Here is a 19,631-nt window from a genome sequence, read left to right as displayed (position 1 = left end):
GGCCTTGAGTGTTTGTAGATGATGAGCTATTTGGTGTGGCTGAAGCATGTTGAGCAGGGAAGAGGAGCTAAGATGAGGCTCAGTGCTAGCATCTCTATGACCATGGCCTCTGGTCTGCTCCTAAAAGGTGATTGCAGAGGGCCAAAATACTGTTTGACCCCTGCTTTTCCCATCTGTCCAGACAAGGTGCCCCCGACAGAAGGCATGCATGGAGATGGGCCAGAGTCCCGTCATAGACTTGAGGTGCACAGTTGGCTCACCATGTGACAGGTGAATCTTCAGTGGGCATGATGACTTACCTTGCATCTGCAGCTGTCCTCTGCATTTCCTCTTAGGCCAGTTTCAGTAATTGCATGGCTCCAATAAATCCATAACTCCAGCCCAGATTGTGCTCCCAGATTCCAGTCTACAGCCCTAATTGCCTTCTGGCCATCTCCATCTGGATGTCCCACTGGCATCTCTGACTAAATTTGTCCAAAATTGACCTTAGCAGTCAATAAATATTTGCAGAATTGAATTGAATTTTCCTGCCAAACTTCTCAAAAGAGTTATCTCCTCAAAGTTATCATTATTTGTAGACAACATGATTGTGTACCTAAAACACCCAAGGGAATCGACTGAGAAATCTTTAGAATTAATAAGTTCAGAAACCCAGTTGGATGCAAGATGAATGTATAAAAATCTATAGGTTTTCTTTATATCAGTAATAACTAGCTAGGAAAAAATTAATGGGAAAAATGGCATTCACTAGAGCAAAAAAAAAGGCATAAAATGTCTGGGAATAACTTTAACAAGATGTGACTGGGACCTATGTAAAGAAAAATACAAATCTTTACTGAAAGATTAGCTGGTATTTATTAATCAATTACAGTGTGTTAGGGTCTGTACTGAGCATTTAGCAATTTACCAGATATTATCACGTGAATCTGTATAAACATCCTAGAAATGGGTGCTAATTTTAAAGATATTGAAACTAAGATTTAAAGAGTACATAAATTGCCCACAGAGTATTAAGTGGCAAAACAAAATTTGAACACAAGACTTTTTGTAACTTTTTCATGAAGCCACTTCCAGAATAAACCATATATAGACAAATGAAGTTAGTAGGTGCTATCTGAATATTATTTAAAAAATTTACTCATTTCACTCATCCATTCATTTCAAAAATATGCACTGAGCGTCTGCTGTGGGCAAGTCATGAGTGAAGTGCTGGAGCTAAAGATATAAGAAAATCTGAAGGAGTTTATTGGAGGAGAAGCCACATGTTATATCACCACAGGTGACGGCAAGGATAGTCACTAATTTACTAATTCATTCACTAGGGAGAAGAGGAGAAGGCAGAGGAAGAATGCTTGCTATTGTCTTGAGGGTTGCAAGAAGACTTCCTGGAGGAGGTGGCCAGTGTTAAAGCACCTGGAGTTAGCTGGGTGAAAGATCTAGAGAGAGAGTGTTCCATGCACAGAGAGCTGGGTGGGCAGTTAATATCCATGAATTCATTCATTCACCAACAACTCTTCTCTGAGCATCTGCTATGTGTAGGTACGGGTCTACGTACTGGAGAGAGACCCAGGAATAAAATAGCAACCCTCCCCCTTCTTCCCTCCTGCTCTCCTGGAGGTTGCATTCTAGTGGGGGACAGGCAGGGGGGAGACAGAAAATAAACAGGAAAATGCCTGTCAAAGGGTGCTAAGTGCTGTGGATAAAAGTAAAGCAGTAACCTAGAGCACCTAGTTTGAGAGGAGAGAGGCCTGGGTTTTATTTAGGGTGGTCTCTGATGAGGTGATACTTGACTCAGACTGAAGAAGTGATGGAGCGCATCACACAGCATTTGGAGAAGAGCTTTCTGGGCTGAAGCTTGAACAAATGCAAGCGTCCCAAGGTGGGTGTGGGATGGGCTTCAGGAACAGCCAGGAGGCAGCATGGCCCATCACAGGGGTAAAGGGATGAGAGACAGGAGAGGAGGCAAGGGCCAGCGGATGTCCATTTGAGACACAGCAAGGACTTTGGCTTTTCCGTTGAGTGAGACGAGAAGCCAGAATGAAGTTTTTTTTTAAAACATCAAAAAAGGAAATAAATATATTACCAAGAAAAAGGGAGGTAATGTGACTGCCTGTACAAACTGAACATTTTCATCTACATGAAAAATTTAAGCAAAAGCACACAACCAGGTAGAAAACAATATTTGCAGCAAATATGACAAATCCTGATTGATAAGAAAAATACTAAGAGCTCTTAGAAGAGTTAAATACATAAAATTTAGAAACCTCTGTATGTCAAACAGCATAAAATTAAAAGGCCAAAACTACTACAGAATGTATATATGTACTGCATATGATGTGCAGAGGACATAAATGTGTAAATCCGTAAGAAAAAATAAACACCACCTTGAAAAATGAGCCAGAGTTCATCAGATAATTCCCAAAATGAGAATAAAAATCATTAGGAAAAGCTTGAAAAAATGTTGAATCTGAGTCATAAAGAGATGCTAAATAAAAACAAGGTAGCATTTTTTGCACCTATCAAGTAGGCAAAAACTTCTCAATAAGATGATAGACAACACTGGTGAATATGCTTTGAGATAAGCATTCCTACTCATAGCTGATGAGAATGTAATTGGTCCAAGGAAAGTATTAGGGTGATTCAGAGTCAAAGCCTCAGAAAGATCATACCCTTTGATCCAGTAACCTGTACTTCTGGAAATCCATCCTAGGGAAATCATCCAAAAACAAAATGCATGGATGACATCCTGAAGAGTCTAGTTCCCCAGGATTGTTCTTGAGCTCAGGATGGGTTTTAACCGGGTTTGGTAGCTGCATGAACTTAGAGGCATGGGTGAGAGAAGGAAGGTACCATCTTGGGTACTGAGAAAGAAAGCAAGGTACCCTAAGATGAAAGTCCCTAGCAGCATTTCTATCTACAGGGCAGCAAGCTAGTCACTAGAGGTGAAGAACCGGATTTTTCTTGAAAGAAACTCAGCATAGGCATGAAAGGACATTTAGCCACTTTGGCGTGGGCTCCCACTCTGTTAGCATTTCAATCTGGAGTAGCTGCTCTGGGCTGTAACTTTCTTAACTCACTAACATACATTTCATTTCAGGGAGACCTCCAAACAGAGTCAGGCTTCTAGCCCTATCTAACCAGCTCCGACAGTGCCTGTCGCAGAGGTCAGCGAGCCTAATATGGACAATACCTCCCCTCCCCTGAAATGAAAGCTGGATGTGACTGCTGCAATAGTGAACATTCGTTCTTGGACTCTGGCAATGGAAAAGCATTTTCCACTGCGCTGACCAGCATTCTGTCACTAAACCTTATTTATAACAGAAAAAAAAGAAAAAAATCCAGAAGCAGTGGAAATACTTGAAAATAAGAGAAAAGTTGAGTTAATTCTAGTATAACTATATACTGGAATGTTGTGCATCCGTTTAAAATGCTGTTTGTGAACAGATTCAATCTCTTGGGAGAAAAGCTCATGTTATAATGTTTACTGAATTGTTGCAAAAGAAAAGCGAGACATGACCTTAACGGCCACCAGCAGGGGAGTGGTTGAATAAATTGAGATACACTCATGCCCTGGAATATTATACATTTATATAAAAACAAGTGAGATATGTATCTACTGACCTGGAAGGTGTCCCTGATGGATTGTTAAGTGAAAAGCAAGTTGCAGAGAAATGAGCTAAACTCTGATCTCACGTTTAAAATAAAATAATAAAAATTCTCCCGGAACATGTTCATTTGTTTGCATGAGAGAGGAGGAGGTTGGAGAGGGACATATACCTGCCTATTAACTTCCGTTACTTCAGATTGGATGGAAGAGAGAGAGACGAGAGATTAATTTTTCTTTATATTCTTTGTAGTGCATGTACGCCTATCTATGCATATTACAAGATTGCTTTTTGTAATTTGACTAAAGAATAGTTTACTGAAAAAAAGAGCGTGCAAAATTACATACACATTCTTATCTCACCGATGCGAAATATGCATGGAAAAATCTAGAAAAAAATAAATGAAAATATTAATAGCAATTGCCTTTGGAAGAAAGGTGAGATTATAATGTTTCCTCTTTTTTATTCTTGCCTATATTTTCTAAATTTTCTACAATGAGAAAAAAAATGTATAAATTGCTGTTTAAAATATAATGGCCTGCACCTTCTCACCAGCCAATCTTGCCTTTACCTATTGCAATCTGGCCTCTGTCCACCTTGCCACCTGCCTCCTGCCTTTGCTGAAATTCATGTATCCATTCAGCAAATACTTATTGAATTCTAGGCACTGGGATGAAGTAGAAACCAGGACAAAGCTCCCACTTTTAGTGTTCTTACTTCCAGAGGGATCATTTAGGCATCAGACTGAAGGACCTCCTCCAAGACCCTCGTCTTAGCCTCTTCGTGGTGCTCAACACATCGAGTCACCTTCTTGTTTATGGGACTACTCTCTGATTCTCTTCTCACCATTCGGCCTCCCTCCTTGCCCCCTACTCTGTCACTTTTCTTGTCCCCTGTACATGGAAAGTGTTTCCCTGGGCTCTGTTTTGAACCCCCTTCACTTCTTTCCCCATAGCAGGAGATGCTCTTCATAATCAGATTCTGAACTAGAAACTGCAGTTTTGTGCTGGTTTGAGCCCAGGCAGCAATCTGGGATGCTGGGGTGAGATGCTGAATGTTGGTATCAGTGGTTGCCCAGGACATGAATGAAGGTAGCCCTTAAGGTGTGGCTCCTGTGGGATCCATACTCCAGGATCCTGTTTAGCCAGGGTACTGCCGTGTGGTCTATGATCTGAGCCCTGTGGCCCATCACAGGGTCTAACCTAGAGGAATAAATGAATGAATGAATGAATGACATGATATAATGACAACACCAGGCAGGTTTCAGAGCATGAGCCAAGTAGATTTGGTGCCACTGCCAGTGAAGGAAAGTTTAGGGACATGAACTAGGGAGTCCCTTTGAAAGCTGTGAACGTGGAAGCTCTATTTCATTGTTATTGTGGTTGAATATTTTTTTTTGGTTTCTGGAACACTTAGGTCTTCTTTTGTGAACTAACTTGTTCAAGACACTGTCCAACTTTTCATTTATAGTGCTTCTTGTTTTCCTATCCATTAGTAAAAGTTCTTTCTATATGAAGAATATTACTTCTCTACCTAATATTTTTGTATGCCTTTTGGCTTTGATTCTGTTTTTTGGCATTCAACTATAAATACTTTCTGTGTCATACTATCAACCTTGTGGTAGCCTCCATATCAATCTTGTAGTATCTTCCACAGCTTTTATGTTCAGAAAATCACAGATAATTATTTGCCTGTATTTTCTTCTAATTATTTTTCGTCTTGATTTGTTTTAAACTTCTAACTCTTTATTCCATCTGGAATTTATTTTAGTATTTGATGTGAGCTGAGAATATAATTCTTTCCCCCAAACAGTTACCTAGTGGACCCTGCAAAAAAATTTTTCTTTTCTCATTGATTTTTTAATGTCATATTACACATATTTCAATTTTATGTATAGCAAAGCTATTCCTGTAATAGTGTTTCATGTTCTGCCTGTCCACTCCTGGACCACCTCCACACCATTTTCATGAGCATCATTTGGTGATTCCGTTTAGTAGCTTGTAGAATAAGAATGCCGCATTTACAACCTTTTAAAAAATTCGCCTTGCCTGTAACTGTGTATTTTTCTAGTTAAACTTAGGTACTATTTTACTAAATCTAAAACAGGTCATCGGGCTTTTGATCAGAATTGCATTAAGCTTGTAAATTAACTTTTCAATAACTTTTCAAAAGGTTAATATTCTAAATTAACCTTTCAGTAGTTAGTCTTTCCACTCAAGGTTATGCTCTGTCTCTCCAATTATTCAAACATTCTATCCCTCTATAAAAGTTATTTTCATACAGCGCCTGCACCTTACTTATTAAATTTAGGTCTGTTTATTACATGCATTTTATAGTTATCGTAAACAAAACCTATTTTCTTTATATTTTTACCTGTCACTGGCATAGAGAAATGTTATTGGTTTTGTATATTTATTTTGCATATGGCTACTTCACTGAAATTTCTTGTTAATTCTAATAGCTTTATAATTGATTCTCTTGGGTTTTCTGGGTATATTAACATATCATCTGCAAACCATATTTTCGCTTGCTTCTTCCTCATTTGTTTTTGGCTTGCGTTGCATAGACTAGCTCTTCCAATAAGGCGTGAAATCTCAGAGGTGATAGTAGCATTTCTGCCTCGTTCCTGATCTTAATCAGGTGTTTCACCATAAGTATGATGTAGGTAATTGTTCTAAAATGGATGCTTTATCATGGTTAAGGAAATAGTCTTTTTCCTAGTCCCAAATGCTTATTTTAATCAGATTTACATGTCTAATTTTATTAAATGCCCATTTGGCATTTGTTCAGAAGACCTTTACTTTTTTCTCTTTTAATGGGATGCTCTATGTTAAGACATTTTTTTAATATTAAAGTCATTTTGGGGATTAACTGTCCTTTGTCAGTTAATCCCTAAAGTGGGCTTTAAAAAAAATTAGCATCGAGTCAGTTTATCAGCGTCGTAGTTAAGACGGTGGATCTGAAGTGGATTGCTTACATTCGAATCCCCGTTTGTGAGCAATGGTGTGACTTGGGTACCTTTCCTTAATTTCTCTTTGCCTTAATTCTTCATCTGTAAAACGGAGATGATATTGACAGTATCCACCTACTAGGGCTGTTGTGAGGATTAAACAAGTCAGTATATGTAAAGTTCTCAGAAGAGTGTTTAATCAAACACACTAAATATAAGCAATATGTTAAATTATTGAGAACTTACCACGTGCCTGGTACTGAGCTTGGTGTGTTTGATTAAAATGGATTTGATTAAAATTTGAAATATTGATTAATATTTCAAAAATGGAAATACTCACATATGGTCTGTCTTCTTGCGAAGCTTACAGCCTGGCAAGAAGACATGTTTATAAAATAATCACATGGAAGCGTGGAAATTTGCTTCTATGATGGATACTACCAAGGAGAAGTTATGGTGTTATGAGCGCACATAATAAGGGGTTTGACCTAGTAGAGGAGAGACACTTGACTGAGATCTGTAAACTTAATATGCCAAGAAGAGAGGGAAGAATGTTCTAAGCAGAGAGAAAACAGCATGTGTAAAGGTCCTGTGGCTATGCGGTAAGAAAGTATGGCAGGAACAAAGGACTAAGACGGGTAGAGCTTGATTGGAAAGCTAGTGGACACAAGGCTAAGAGGTCATTAGGGGCCAGACTATGCAGAGATCCTTGCAGACGTTTAGTCATTTTTCGTTATTAAAAAACAAAGAAGGTCCACGAGTGATAGTATCATTGCATCACTGAGGAGTGACAGGAGCAGATGCTCCGGCCCCACTCAGATGCTGTGCATCACAGTCTACATTTAGTGGGGTCCCCAGGTGATGCACATGCACAGTAAAGAAGTGTTTCCAGGCGGGTGTGTATGAGCAGCAGTGTTAGAGGCAGCTGAGACAGAGCTCTGTCAAAAGGAAGACTGAAGAATATGCGCTGGACCCATCAGTGATTTTAGACCTGTTTAGGTGGGTCAGTGGGACCAGAAGGCAGAAATGACAGAGCTGAAGAGTGAGTGGGAAGTAAGGAAATGGCAACAAAAATTATAGAGAGATTGTGCTTTGTAGAAATTTGTCTGAAGGGGAAGACAGACGAGGCTGGAGGGAGATGAGTGGAGTGGGGAATTGTTTTCTTAATGATAAGAGTCTTGAGCACATTTAAAATGGGAAGGTTCTAGTGGAGAGGAAATGATTAAACATATGTAACATACATAAGAGAGAAACCTAGATAAGGTTCTTGAAGAGGAGGGAGAAATGAGATCCAAAGGGCACATGGAAATGTTATGTTTAGATCGAAGGAGAGATGCTTCCTCTGTAGGACGAAGAAAGACAGCGTGGGCAGCCTGGATGGGTTTGGAACTGGGAAGACAAGGGATCCCCACTGAGGGTTTTTATTTTCTATGGAGAGTGAGAGAGGACAGCAGCTGAGAGGAGGAGTCTAGAGAGTCGGGAGGCTGTAGAAGATGGACAAGGTTCGAAATAGTCATTCTGGTATCTGATATAAAGGGAAAGCCCGCATTCCTCCTGTTCTGGTTGCCTTCTAGTTCCCTCTCTGAGCCTTAGTGTCCTGCCTCACAGAGTGCTTCTGAGGCTGGACTACAACCAAGCGCATTTTATCACCCGGACAGTGCATGCCAAACATGCTTGCACTCAGTGTCCGCCGTCCATCTTCCCTCCCTCTGTGCCACGCATGAGACTGGCCCAGAGGAAGCACAGGGAAGAGTGAGTTTGTGATCCCTTAACACATTACTCCTGTATCTCTGGAAGCATCTAACAGTTCTTCTCCTTTCTCTCTCCCAGGCCAGAACTGCACGTTCCAACTGCAGGGTCCCAATGGGACAGTTGAGAGCCCAGGGTTCCCGTATGGCTACCCCAACTATGCCAACTGCACGTGGACCATCACTGCGGAGGACCAGCACAGGATCCAGCTCGTCTTCCAGTCCTTCGCTCTGGAAGAGGACTTCGATGTCCTGTCGGTGTTTGATGGCCCACCCCAACCAGAGAACCTGCGAACCAGGTACCACCTGCCCTCTTCCCCATAGCAGATAGCTGTGTGCTGAGCCAAGCTTTCTGAAAGGAAGAACCTACTGGGGTGAAAGGTTTATGGTCATCAACAGAAGCGTATTTTTGTGAAGCCCGCCCTCAACTACTCTGCTTTCTTTATGTTTCCTAGTTCCTTTCTCCTGCTTAAAAGTACCCGATAGGCAGGGTTGATGAATAGGGCATTTGGGAAGACTCACCAGAAGACTTAAAAGGGATATCGAGAAATTCGAGTCTTTCTTTTGAAACTAATTTTGCCTGCATATGGGTATATGTGTATATATATGTTGGTGTATATTCTTTGCACACACAGAAATATATTTTCTCCTCTTGGACCCAGCAGATAGGCGTTGAAGGCTGTTTTTTATCCTATACTTGAAAACCATCAATACTTTGTTCGTATTTGCTTTGCATTGCGTGGCTTTGACTGTAGGTGTAGAATCAGGAACTTGGGGAAGTTCCCACTCTCTCACACCTCATTGCAGTTGATGGAAGAGAAGAGCGTGGAGAGGGTGAGACTGCTTTCCTGTACCCCTGAGCTGTATCTCCCAAAGTGGGGTGCACATGGAGAAGGGAAACAGATGGATGCCGCTGCCTCTGTAGAAAGGGCAGACTTTTCTGGGGCAAGTGTAAAGGCCTCAGAGTCATAATCCTCAGGTCTTGTTGACATGGCCTGCCATGTTCCATTGCAAGCCTTGGCCTGGTCCTGCCTGCCAGGCTTTGGGCTCTCCAGGAAGCCAAAGGGTTAATGGCTTACGAGCCAAGTCTTGGGGAGCTTGGGGGTGCTGATTAATGGTGCACTAATGAGAGGTACTCTGCCAAATCTTTAACCTTAAGGCTTTGTTTAAGATGCCTGGAGCAGGGTCACAAACAATATTTACAGTTCAGCCCCAGGCTTCTTCTCTCTAGCACCCTGCCGTCTCAGGGCGTGCAGAGACACGGCTGCCAAGCCTGCAGCAGAGGTGGGGGCATTTGGGACGTCCCTGACTAGTAGTTCCTTCTAGACAAGACTGGGCTTATCCACCCCCTGACATTTAGCAGAGTTCAGTACACAGTAGGTGTTCAGTGAAATTGGGGTGAAGAGACTGGAGTCCCCTTCACTCATTCATTCCACAGATGTTTCATGAGCACCTCTTATGTTCCATGAACTGACCTGGGTGCCGGGGATACAGCAGTGAGCTAAACGAAGCCACTGTCATCACAGGTTACATTCTAATGGGAAAGACAGGCATGGATTTGAATACGTGAGTTAGGAGTTCAAGGATATCAGGGCTAGAGATTTAAAATTGGGAGACGAGGCTGGATAGTGCTTAAAACCGTGAGACTGGATGAGGTCGTAAGGGGTGAGTCCTCATCATCAGATGTTGAGCTCCGGTGACACCGTGTAGAGCACCTTCATAGACTTTTAATGAGTGTCGAATGAATGTTGAAGGATAAAAGTCAGATCAGGGTCCTGGCATGCTTGGTTGAGGTGCAAACGGCTGGAGGCAAACTCTCCAATTCTGCCAACTGGAGTGACTCCAGCTTTCTTTGCTGTGAAGGCAGGGACCACACGTGTGGTCAGATCTCTGTTTTCTGACTCTTGTGTTTGTTGGCTCTGAGAGTGAAGTGTGGAAGATAGAGGTGGGGACTGCTCTGGCCTGGAGGGGTAGGGGTTCCACCTCCTAGGGAGGCGGTCGTGGCAGAGGAGGCCCTGGATGTATTCCTGCCCCTGGCACAGCCCACTCTGGCCAACCAGTCATGTTCGAGGACTCGTCTCCCAGGATTTGTACCTTCACTAGATCAATCCCTGCTTTGGTTTCTTCTCCGTCATCTTCCCTATCTGTTCACTGAAGTTCATTTCAGCAGTAGCCGAGGGCATGCAGGCTCAGGAGAAGAGTGCTATCCCTCTTAGCACTTCTGGAGCAGAGGAGCGCACACCTTGGATGACACTAGGAGTGGAAATGACCCCAGAAGATTGTCCACGTAGCATCGGAATCTGTGCTTCTCGAAGGTTTTGTAACCACACTTCTTTGGGTATGTGGGGGAATAGCAAGTGTGTGTTTGGTGGAGACCCTTGGGTCTTTGTGAATTTTTTTATGTCCTTTCATGGTGATTAGTCTACTCAGATTTCCTTCTTACTCATGAATCAGTTTCTACATACATGTTTGTGTAGGAAATCATCCATTTTGTGGCGATTGCCGAGGGTATCAGCGTAGAATTGTACATAGTTTTCCCATGTAACGTTTCTATCGCCACAGTACCTGGGATCGCATCCTTTTTTTTCTCATGTCTGCTCCTGTGTATAGTGTTTCTTTATTTTTACTCACTTAGTCTTGCCTATTTTATTAGTCTTTTTGAAGTTCCAACTCTAGAGCTATCAATTTTATTCTTTCCCTGTTATCTAACTTATTGGTTTCTGCTTTTATCTTTATCCATTCTTTTTTCCCACTCACCTTAGGCTGGTTTTGCTTTTGCTGATTTCATGAATCGAATTAGTTTCATTATTTTTTTCTTTGATAATAAAAACATTAAGAGGCACTTTCTCCTAAGTACAACTCTGACCGCATCCCATTAATTTTGATGGATAGTCATTATTGTAGAAAGAGTCTCTAATTGCAGTTTTGTTCCTTCCTTGACTCTACGGTTTTTTCCCTCAAATTTCCCAGTACTTTTTTTATTCTAAAAAAATTATTATCTGGTTGTGTTGCATTATGATCAGATTATGATTTCCACTTTGAAGAATTTGTTGACTTTTTTTCCATAGTATGTGACAATTTTTTTTTGTAAATATTCTGAGTATTTGAAAACATATATTCTGTGGTCAAAGGGTAAAAAAAAAATCATGTTATTAATATTGTTTAATTTTTCTAATTTCTTATTTACCGTCCAAATATTTGTCAAGGATAAGCAGTGTATTGTTTTTACATTTGTACTATTTATTTTTTGGTCAATTTCTCCTTTTCTTTCTAAGTTTTAAAAAAATGTATTTTGTTGCTATATTCTTCAGCTTGTAAATATTTTTAAACTTTCGATCTTCAGGGTGAATTATATGTTTTTTTCAATATAAAAGTTATCTTTATCCCCAAATGTTTTTGCCTTAATTTCTACTCTGATAGTAATATTACCACCTTCGTTTTCTTTCAGGGTTGTATTTATTGAGTTTACCTTTGCCAGTGGCTCTGTTTTTAATATTTCTATGTCATTGTTTTAAGTGTATCTCTTAGTACAACATATAATTGGATTTTTAAATTTTTCCTGAGAGTCTTTATTCTTTAACAGGAAAGTTTCATTCATTCAACTTTTTTTTTTTTGGTGATAACTGATATATTCGTTCTTTTGTATAATATTTAATACTGTCTGTTTTTAAGCTTTCTTAACTATCATTTCCTTTTCTCTATCTTCAGGTACAAGTCTTCTTAGCCTTTTCTGTGACTTTTATTCTATTAGTGGTTCAAGTTACTTCTTCAGAACACATTTTAAACTGTATTTTTCTGTCAACATCTTGTCTAGTTAGCCTTTTTCTTAGTTGAGTCTTACTGGCATTGGATCTTATAGAAATTCCTTAGTGTTTGTAGCATGTCGGTGTCTGTCTCTTTCTCCTAGTTTCCAATATGAACACATATATTTTCTCTTTTTATATGCCTGAGGTTATTTTCGTGAGAATTTAGGGGGTCAGGTTGAAGGGCAGCTTACCATGTTGTCTTGCCTTTCCATCTTGAACTGGAACTGGAATTTTCTCTTAAGATTTTTATTCTTTTTGATGCTGTCATGAATAGAATTATTTTTAATTTAATTTTACTTTTAGATTATTCATTGCTAATACATAGAAATATAATTAATTTTTATATACTGATCATGTATCCTGTGACCTAGCTGAACTTATTATATTATTAATAGTTCTAATAGTTTTTTTTTTTAATATCCGTGAATAAAAACCGTTTTAGGTATTTTTTTTTCCAATCTAGTTGTCTTTGATTTAAAGAAACACTTTTTTTTTTTTTTGTCTAATTGCACTAAGTGGAACCTTCAGTACAATATTGAATAGAAGTGGTGAGAGTGGACATCCTTGCCTTGTTCTGATCTTAAAACATTCAATCTTTCCCATTAAGTATATTAGCTATAGGTGTTTGATAGATGCCCTTCTCATGAAGGTTTTTAAGCAGAGGATTTTGGCATGATCTGACTATAGTGTGGAAAATGCACTGGGGTGGGGTCTGGACCGGTGGTTTCCAGGCTAGGCAAGAGATGGCGGCGGCCTAAACTTTAACAATGAAGAGAGAAGATGGTGTGGATTTATATGACGATATGGGAAAGTGTTGTCCCCAGAGTTAAGAGTGGATTTATAGGGACTGAAGAGTGGGAATAAGAAAAAGGAAGGAGTGGAGAATGACTCCACAGTGTCTGGCTTGGAGCAGAGAAGCCTACAGTGAATTCCAGTCTCCAGTAAAATGTGTGCTTCTGGCATACCAGAGTATTTGCATTTGCTGCACTTACGTTATCCTTCATTCATCTAGCAGAACAGGTAGGTCACCGCCTCCCACAGTGTTTTCCTGGGAGACAGTAGGGTACAGTGGGGGCAGGCCTAGATTTATACCCAGCTCCGTTCTGCATTTATTAGTGCTGTGACCTGTGCAAGGTTTGGCTTCTCTGAGCCTCATCTATAAAAGGGAGGTGAGGTGACATTGACATGCCTTACAGCGTTCTTGTATGTGAGCCACCTGCTACGGATCCCTTAGTGCTCTGTAAACGTTATATGCATTTTTCCCTACCCTTCTGTTCTTAGGACCTAGGAACTTGAACTGTTCTAGAAGGCTCTGGTGCCTGTCTTGACATATCACCTATGGCTCAACCATTAGACTTTTTAGGTCAGACAACTGTAGATGTGGCGGACAGACACTGAAAATGGTATTGGGTTCAAGGGCAGCCATTCACTGTGGGTGGCATTACTAATCCCATGACAGCCCAACAGTGGGGCAGAGCTACCAAGAAGCCTAAGCGGGTCTTTCTCTGCTTGCATCACTCAGGGCTTTCTGTGTTCATTGCCTACAACTTGACAGGCATATGTTTTGCAATTCTGTTCTCTGTCCATTCGTAATGCATTTATCTTTTTTCCTCTTACTTCTAACATTGACCTTTTTTACTTTATTTATACATGCATTCCAACAAAAGGTGGAAGAGTCACTTCCCCGCCCCGGTCCCCAATCCCCTTTGACTCATCTTTCTCCAGCTGCTTGCTCATGGGTTGTGTTGTGATCAACAAACTTCCCTCCTGGTTAGATTAAAAGCTCCTCGAGGCCGAGAGTCACGCCTTCCACTGCATGTCGCTGCGGCAGAACCATGCAGTGAAATAAACATCCCGTAGGTGGATGGCATGAGTTTGAGTTTCAGCTCCTCCCTAGCCACTTGGCAAGTCACTTCCACTCTTATTCTCAGTATCTTCATCTACGAAATGGGTATATCAATCTCTACCTCATATGTCGGTTGGTGAGTATTAAATAATGTGTGTAAGCTGCTTTGAACTGTGTTGAGGTGTAAACAAAAGGAATACTTGTATATTTCTAGAAAAAATAGAAAACAGTAAACACACACACACGCACACACACACACACACACACCCCCCTCAATAAATGTATGTCATGAAGTAGAACACTGTTTCTCAACTGAAGGTGATTTTGAGCCCCTGGGGCCATTTGACAGTGTCTGGAAACATTTTTTGGCTGTTATAACTGGAGTCAACTTGGCATCTAGTGGATTTGAAGCCAGGGATGCTGCTAAACTTCCTCCCTACCGTGCACACTCCCCACCCCCAAGTACAAATGCCAGTAGTGCTAAGGTTAAGAGATCCCAAGGGAGATATTTGTGGAGTGAAGACCTCTAGTATCAGACGTATCCGGATTCCAATCCTATTTTAGTGATCTTGGATAAAAGAGCCAATTCAACTGAGCCTCAGTTTCCTCCTCTGCAAAATGGAGAACTCTTAGTGATGCTAAGCTGCACCTGGCATCGTTCGTGAAGAGGTGCCAACGGGCACACTGCGCACAGCTTGTTCTTTATGCAGATGCCATTCATCTCCCAATGACTCCCTTTCTCCACCAGGAGTTCATAGCCATCTTCCTGAAAGCATCTCACATTTCATCTAGAGCTATTCACAAGCAGCAGCATCCCAGGGTGCCAGAAGGCAGCGTCTGGCTGCTTGAAATTAAATTTACAATAGAAGCTGATCAGATTCTTCTCATAATGGATCAGGGTGGGAAATGGGAGAAGGAGCTGGTCCTGAAGGCTGAGGAGCCCGTAGGAGTTTGGAAATTAGCAAGGAAAGAACAAAGAGCCTTCTAGAGAATGCAGTGTCAGCCCTGCCTGGATGAATTACTGAAACAGTCCCCACATCTCTGCTTTCACACAATTAGATGGCCTTTCCATGCTGGCAAACGTCCGATTGCATTGCAGTTTAATGTGGAATGAAGTTTTCTAATGGAGCCCAAGTGAATGTAATCTATGGAGACATTGCTAATAAACTGCATCACTGTATATTGGAGGGTTTATAGGGTGCTGGTGATGACTGCACCAGTTAAGCACAGCTAAGCATCCCTTCATTTAGACATTTGAGCTCAAGTTATGAGAAGCACTACAACTCGTTCTCTCAATTACTGGCAATATACATTCTGTCATCAGCCTAAGGTGGAATGCAGTTAGTCATTTGGAGCTGGTTGCAGATTTCACTCAACTGGCGTTAGACACCTGTTTGGAAGTTGTAAAAAATCTACCAATTTGCCAGATTTACTGTCTTCTTATGATTATGTATCACAGCAAAGGCCCCTAAAGGACCTACCTGTTGGATTCCTTCAAAAGTGTGCCTTGTACATCAATAGGGTTGTCCTTGGAGGGTCCTCTCCCCAGAGTGCCTTGAAAGTGTGCTCTTGTGAGCAGGAGGTAGCAAGAAGGACTCACTGGGATGAGGGAGCATTCCTTGTTTGAGATTGAAGCAGAGAGGATGCTGGAAAGGGGAAAGAAGAGTTGATGACACTGAACACCTTTAATAGGCCAGACACCATGCTAGACATATTCATTCATTCATTCATTGTCATTTATTTAACATTTATTGAATGCCTGCCAGGAACACCAAGTGTTAGGGATGCAACCGTTAACAAGACAGCCTCTGCTTTCAAGGAATTTATGATCTCTTTAGGGACACAGATAAAGGAGCAGGCAAAAATAGTCCATGATGCTACGACTGGGGAACCTGACCTAGTCTTGGGGAGATCTTCAAACATTCTGATCTGTGGCCCTGGGATGCCCTCCTTCCATCTGCCCCTTTGTTTAGTCATTGCTTACTCATTCTTAATACCATAATTCACTTGTCGTTTCCTCACCCTGGGAACCCTCTGAGATACCCCTACTTTTCAACTTAGTCAAACCTTCCCATGATGACACCCCCTCAGGCAACCTGTATCCACCCTTCATGGTTTTATGTGTGCGTGTGTATGATAATTTGATTTATGCTTATCTCCCACTAAACTGTAAGCGCCTGGACTCCAAGGACTATTTCTGTTTTATTCTTCATCGAAAGGCAAGGTGCAGAACAGCAGTAGAGTCCTCGCTAGTGGTGTATAGTGGGGAGGTAGGGGTGTGTCTGGGCCAAACTCCAGGGGCCCTATAGGCCATGCTGGAAAGCTTGTGATGTGAAAGGGAAGTGGAGACACACCAAAAGGTCTTTACTAGACATTGAACTTGTTATCTGATAATTCACTCGCATGAGATGGGTAGTATTGATTTTCTTTGTAGAGGTTAAGTGAGTACCTGAGGTCTCTGAGCTGCTAAGTGGCTAACGGAGGTGTGGCCCATGGGTCTCCCAGACCCAGACCCTGGCTTTCTTGGCCACATCAGGAAGCCATCTCACTGCCTGGGACTCATTTACGTTTATTCTATTTCCTTTTAAAAACTTTATTCCATTTTCCTTGTTAAGCAGTGTCTCTAAGACGGCAAAAGTAACAGGAACTCACCACTTTTTAAAAAGTCAAGCAGCGCAGCAGTATGTGGAGTAGAAAAATGTACCTCCTTGTCCCAGCCCTGTTCCCTGGAGGTAACCACTGTTAACAGTTTGGTGTGTGTCCAATTTCTTTTTAACTACAGATTCATTAAACTGCCCATGAGGCTTATTGGGACATCCATCAGCCCTTTAAAAATTGTTCTGATGAATTAAGTGTAAACTAATTAGAAACATGGATTCAATTACCCTCGAAACACACAAGGGTTTAATAATTAATAGGAAGAGGGCTTGAGGCCAAAGGCATTATGGATTTTATCAAACCCCTAATATCTGAAGAGTAAATATGTTGGATTCATCCTAAATGCTGGCAGATTTGCCATTTGGAGGCAGACTTATTGGTAGGAGCTTTGTATTTAATCGGGAAAGTTGTCTGTGCTTAATAAGGAGTCAGCTAAAGAGTGAGGAGGACAAAGCCTGGTGGACCAGCTTGCTTGGGACAGGGCAGCAGCCTGTCTTTCTGGGTTACCGCTGTCAGCTTTACATGATCTTTCACCAAGCAAGCTTTGGGGGATCCACTGAGGCCCCCAGTGAGATCATTGACTCCTACTGTGGGCCCATAGCTTCTGGGGAGCAATACTGGGCCAAGAAATGCTGCAAGGTTTTGGGGATACTGTTCTGTTTAATCTCCTTGAACTGTGAGCTATGATGACTTAGATGGACTTAGAGGAGGGTTGGGGGATTGGAATAAATATTTACCTGTTGTGCACCAGGGGCTTTGTGGATTATATTATTTAATCTTCACAGTTTTCTGGGAGGTAAGAATTATTACCTCCATTTTTATTGCTAAGAAAACTGAGTCTCCAAGAAGCTACATGCCTTGGGGCAGCTGTATTCAAACTCCCGGATCTGCTTGACACCCAAGTTCACATAAATTTAAACAGCCACACCAGGGCTGAAGGGGGTTGTGGAAGGGGAAGAAGCAGGGTCTGTTCAGCGTGGGGCTTGGGAAAGCAACTGCTGTGACTCGGGGGGCAGCCATGTGCTCCACCGCCTAATGCCAAAGGGTGGGTGTGGGCAGACGTGGTGTGGGGAGGGGTTGGCAGCCAATAATATACAAGGCCAGGTGGGCAGCAGTGTCGGGGTTCTGAGCAATCTCTCCATTCACAGTAGGACCCTGTGGTTCAAGGTCAAAGTCAGTTTTTGTAACAAAGCCTCACCTTACTTGTTTGCCATGTCTGCTAGTTAATAGCAGCCAAAATTTAAGGCCCTGTGGAGCCTGTCTTGGGCCAAAAGGCTGTGCTGCCTACACCCCTCTCCTTGATGGGTCCTACCCACAGTGTCACCAGGTGTTGGTCAAAGATGTGGCATTCCCCCAGAATGGAATTGGCCGTCCCTTGACTCTCCTCTGCCCCTTTGTTGTAAGTGGTGGACAACAGAGCTGAGATAAGAAAATGTCCCTTTCTTTATCCTAAACCCTTATTCCCTGAACCTTTGGGGCAGCAGAAAGCACTGTGCAAGGGGCTCTGGTGACCTGGGGATTTTGCCCTCAGGATACAGGCAGGTCTGCACATAGAATTCTAGACTTTACTTTGTTTCTTTGCCAGAAGAAATGGTACCCATATAACACCTTCCAAGTATTGAGCTCCTTGTTCCTTTAGAATTAAAGTATATAAAAAAGAAAACCAGTTATCAGCTTTTAAGTGGACAAAGAGCCAAGTTATTGCTTCCTTGGATGGGTCTGAGCTGCCACAAGATGTGGTTCCCAGAGCCAGGCATGGGGCAAGGAGGCCTGGGTTCTGTCGCAGCCTGGCCACTGATTCGCTTGTGATCTTCACCAAGTCCTTTCCCTCTGGGGACCAGCTGCATTCTCCTGACTCACCATCTGAGGACTTAAGTTTAGGGGAACTTCAAAGCTTCTTCCAGCTCTGAAATTGTGTGATTGAGTGGTGCCGGAGATATATGTAGAAGGGCCATAAAACACTCCTGATCTTCTCAGATTATTTCTGCCCAACGCAAGTACTGCTCTTGGCTCTTTCAGCAATTCCCCCATTTGTCTTCGGCATCAGGGTTTATTTTCCGGCGCCCTGTGAAGCAGCGTGGCAGAGAAAGCTAACTGTCTGCCATCATTCTTGCTCCTCTTCCACAGTGTAGAGGTGTCCGTGGGAAGCAGCTGCCCAGCTAGGATGATACTTCCCAGACCCCCTTGCGTCTCTGCATGAGGCCATGTAGCTTAGTGGTCAGTAGAAAGTAAAAGTAGTGTATACCCTTCCCAGGCCTGGTCTGGAAAAGCTCCGCTATGATCTTCTATTCTCTTTCCTTGGAGACGGGAGAGGTAAGAAGCCTGGATGCCTGGGTAACTTTATGAAGTAGAACCCTCCTCCAATTGCTGCTGATTGGCTGGATTTTACATTAGTGGAATATAAATTTGTACACATACTTAGACTTCTGAAGTCCAGGGTTTATTTATCACTATAGCTAGTGGCTCCTTAGCCATTCAGCCATTGCAAGCTCCGAGTCTTGGTACTTAGGTTCTAAGTCTTGGTACTTAGAACCTAGAGGTTTGTGAGTGTTCCAGATAGCAGAGTCCATTAGCTTTCCAGAACTGACACTTGGTGTTGTTTGCTTTTGGGGAGATGAAGCTCCTAGATGGTCTGGCTATTATGCCTAAAATTTAAGCTGTTGACTCATAGGTGCAGTATATCTGAAAGCAATTTTTTGCGCTTCTGACTTTTGGTGGATCCTTCTTGGGACCAAAATGTGGTTCTTGTTGTAGTCCTGACCCCCATTTTATCCCCTGTAGCCCCAGTGGAGCACACGGTGCGGTGTGGTGGTTGGCAGTGAGGCTTTGGAACCAGCCTGCATGACTTCAAGTCTTTGTTTTGCCTCTTATTGGCTGTGTGACTTTGGGGAAGTCACTTCTCTCTGAGTCTCAGTTTCTACATCATAAAGTTGAGACTATAGCAGTATCTACCTTGTGGGGAAGTTGCGAAGATTCAACTACCCAGCTAGGAATAAGGTATGTGAAGATGCTGGACAT

The 19,631-nt window shown here is 42.1% G+C and overlaps 1 protein-coding gene across 7 annotated transcripts in view; it reads left to right on the top strand.

Moving 5' to 3' along the window:
- Positions 1-19,631, top strand: part of CSMD2 (CUB and Sushi multiple domains 2) — a 545,384-nt gene that overhangs the window by 53,481 nt on the left and 472,272 nt on the right. For all 7 annotated transcript variants that reach the window (XM_039837029.1, XM_039837028.1, XM_039837026.1 and 4 more), the window contains exon 2: positions 8,386-8,602. In XM_039837029.1, the coding sequence (XP_039692963.1) occupies positions 8,386-8,602 (217 nt within the window). The remainder of the gene's footprint in view (positions 1-8,385; positions 8,603-19,631) is intronic.

Source organism: Pteropus medius, unplaced genomic scaffold (assembly GCF_902729225.1).
Source record: "Pteropus medius unplaced genomic scaffold, Ma_sr-lr_union100, whole genome shotgun sequence".
NCBI lineage: Eukaryota > Metazoa > Chordata > Mammalia > Chiroptera > Pteropodidae > Pteropus > Pteropus medius.
Note: the sequence above shows the minus strand (reverse complement) of the source record. Positions and strands in the feature narration are given on the sequence as shown.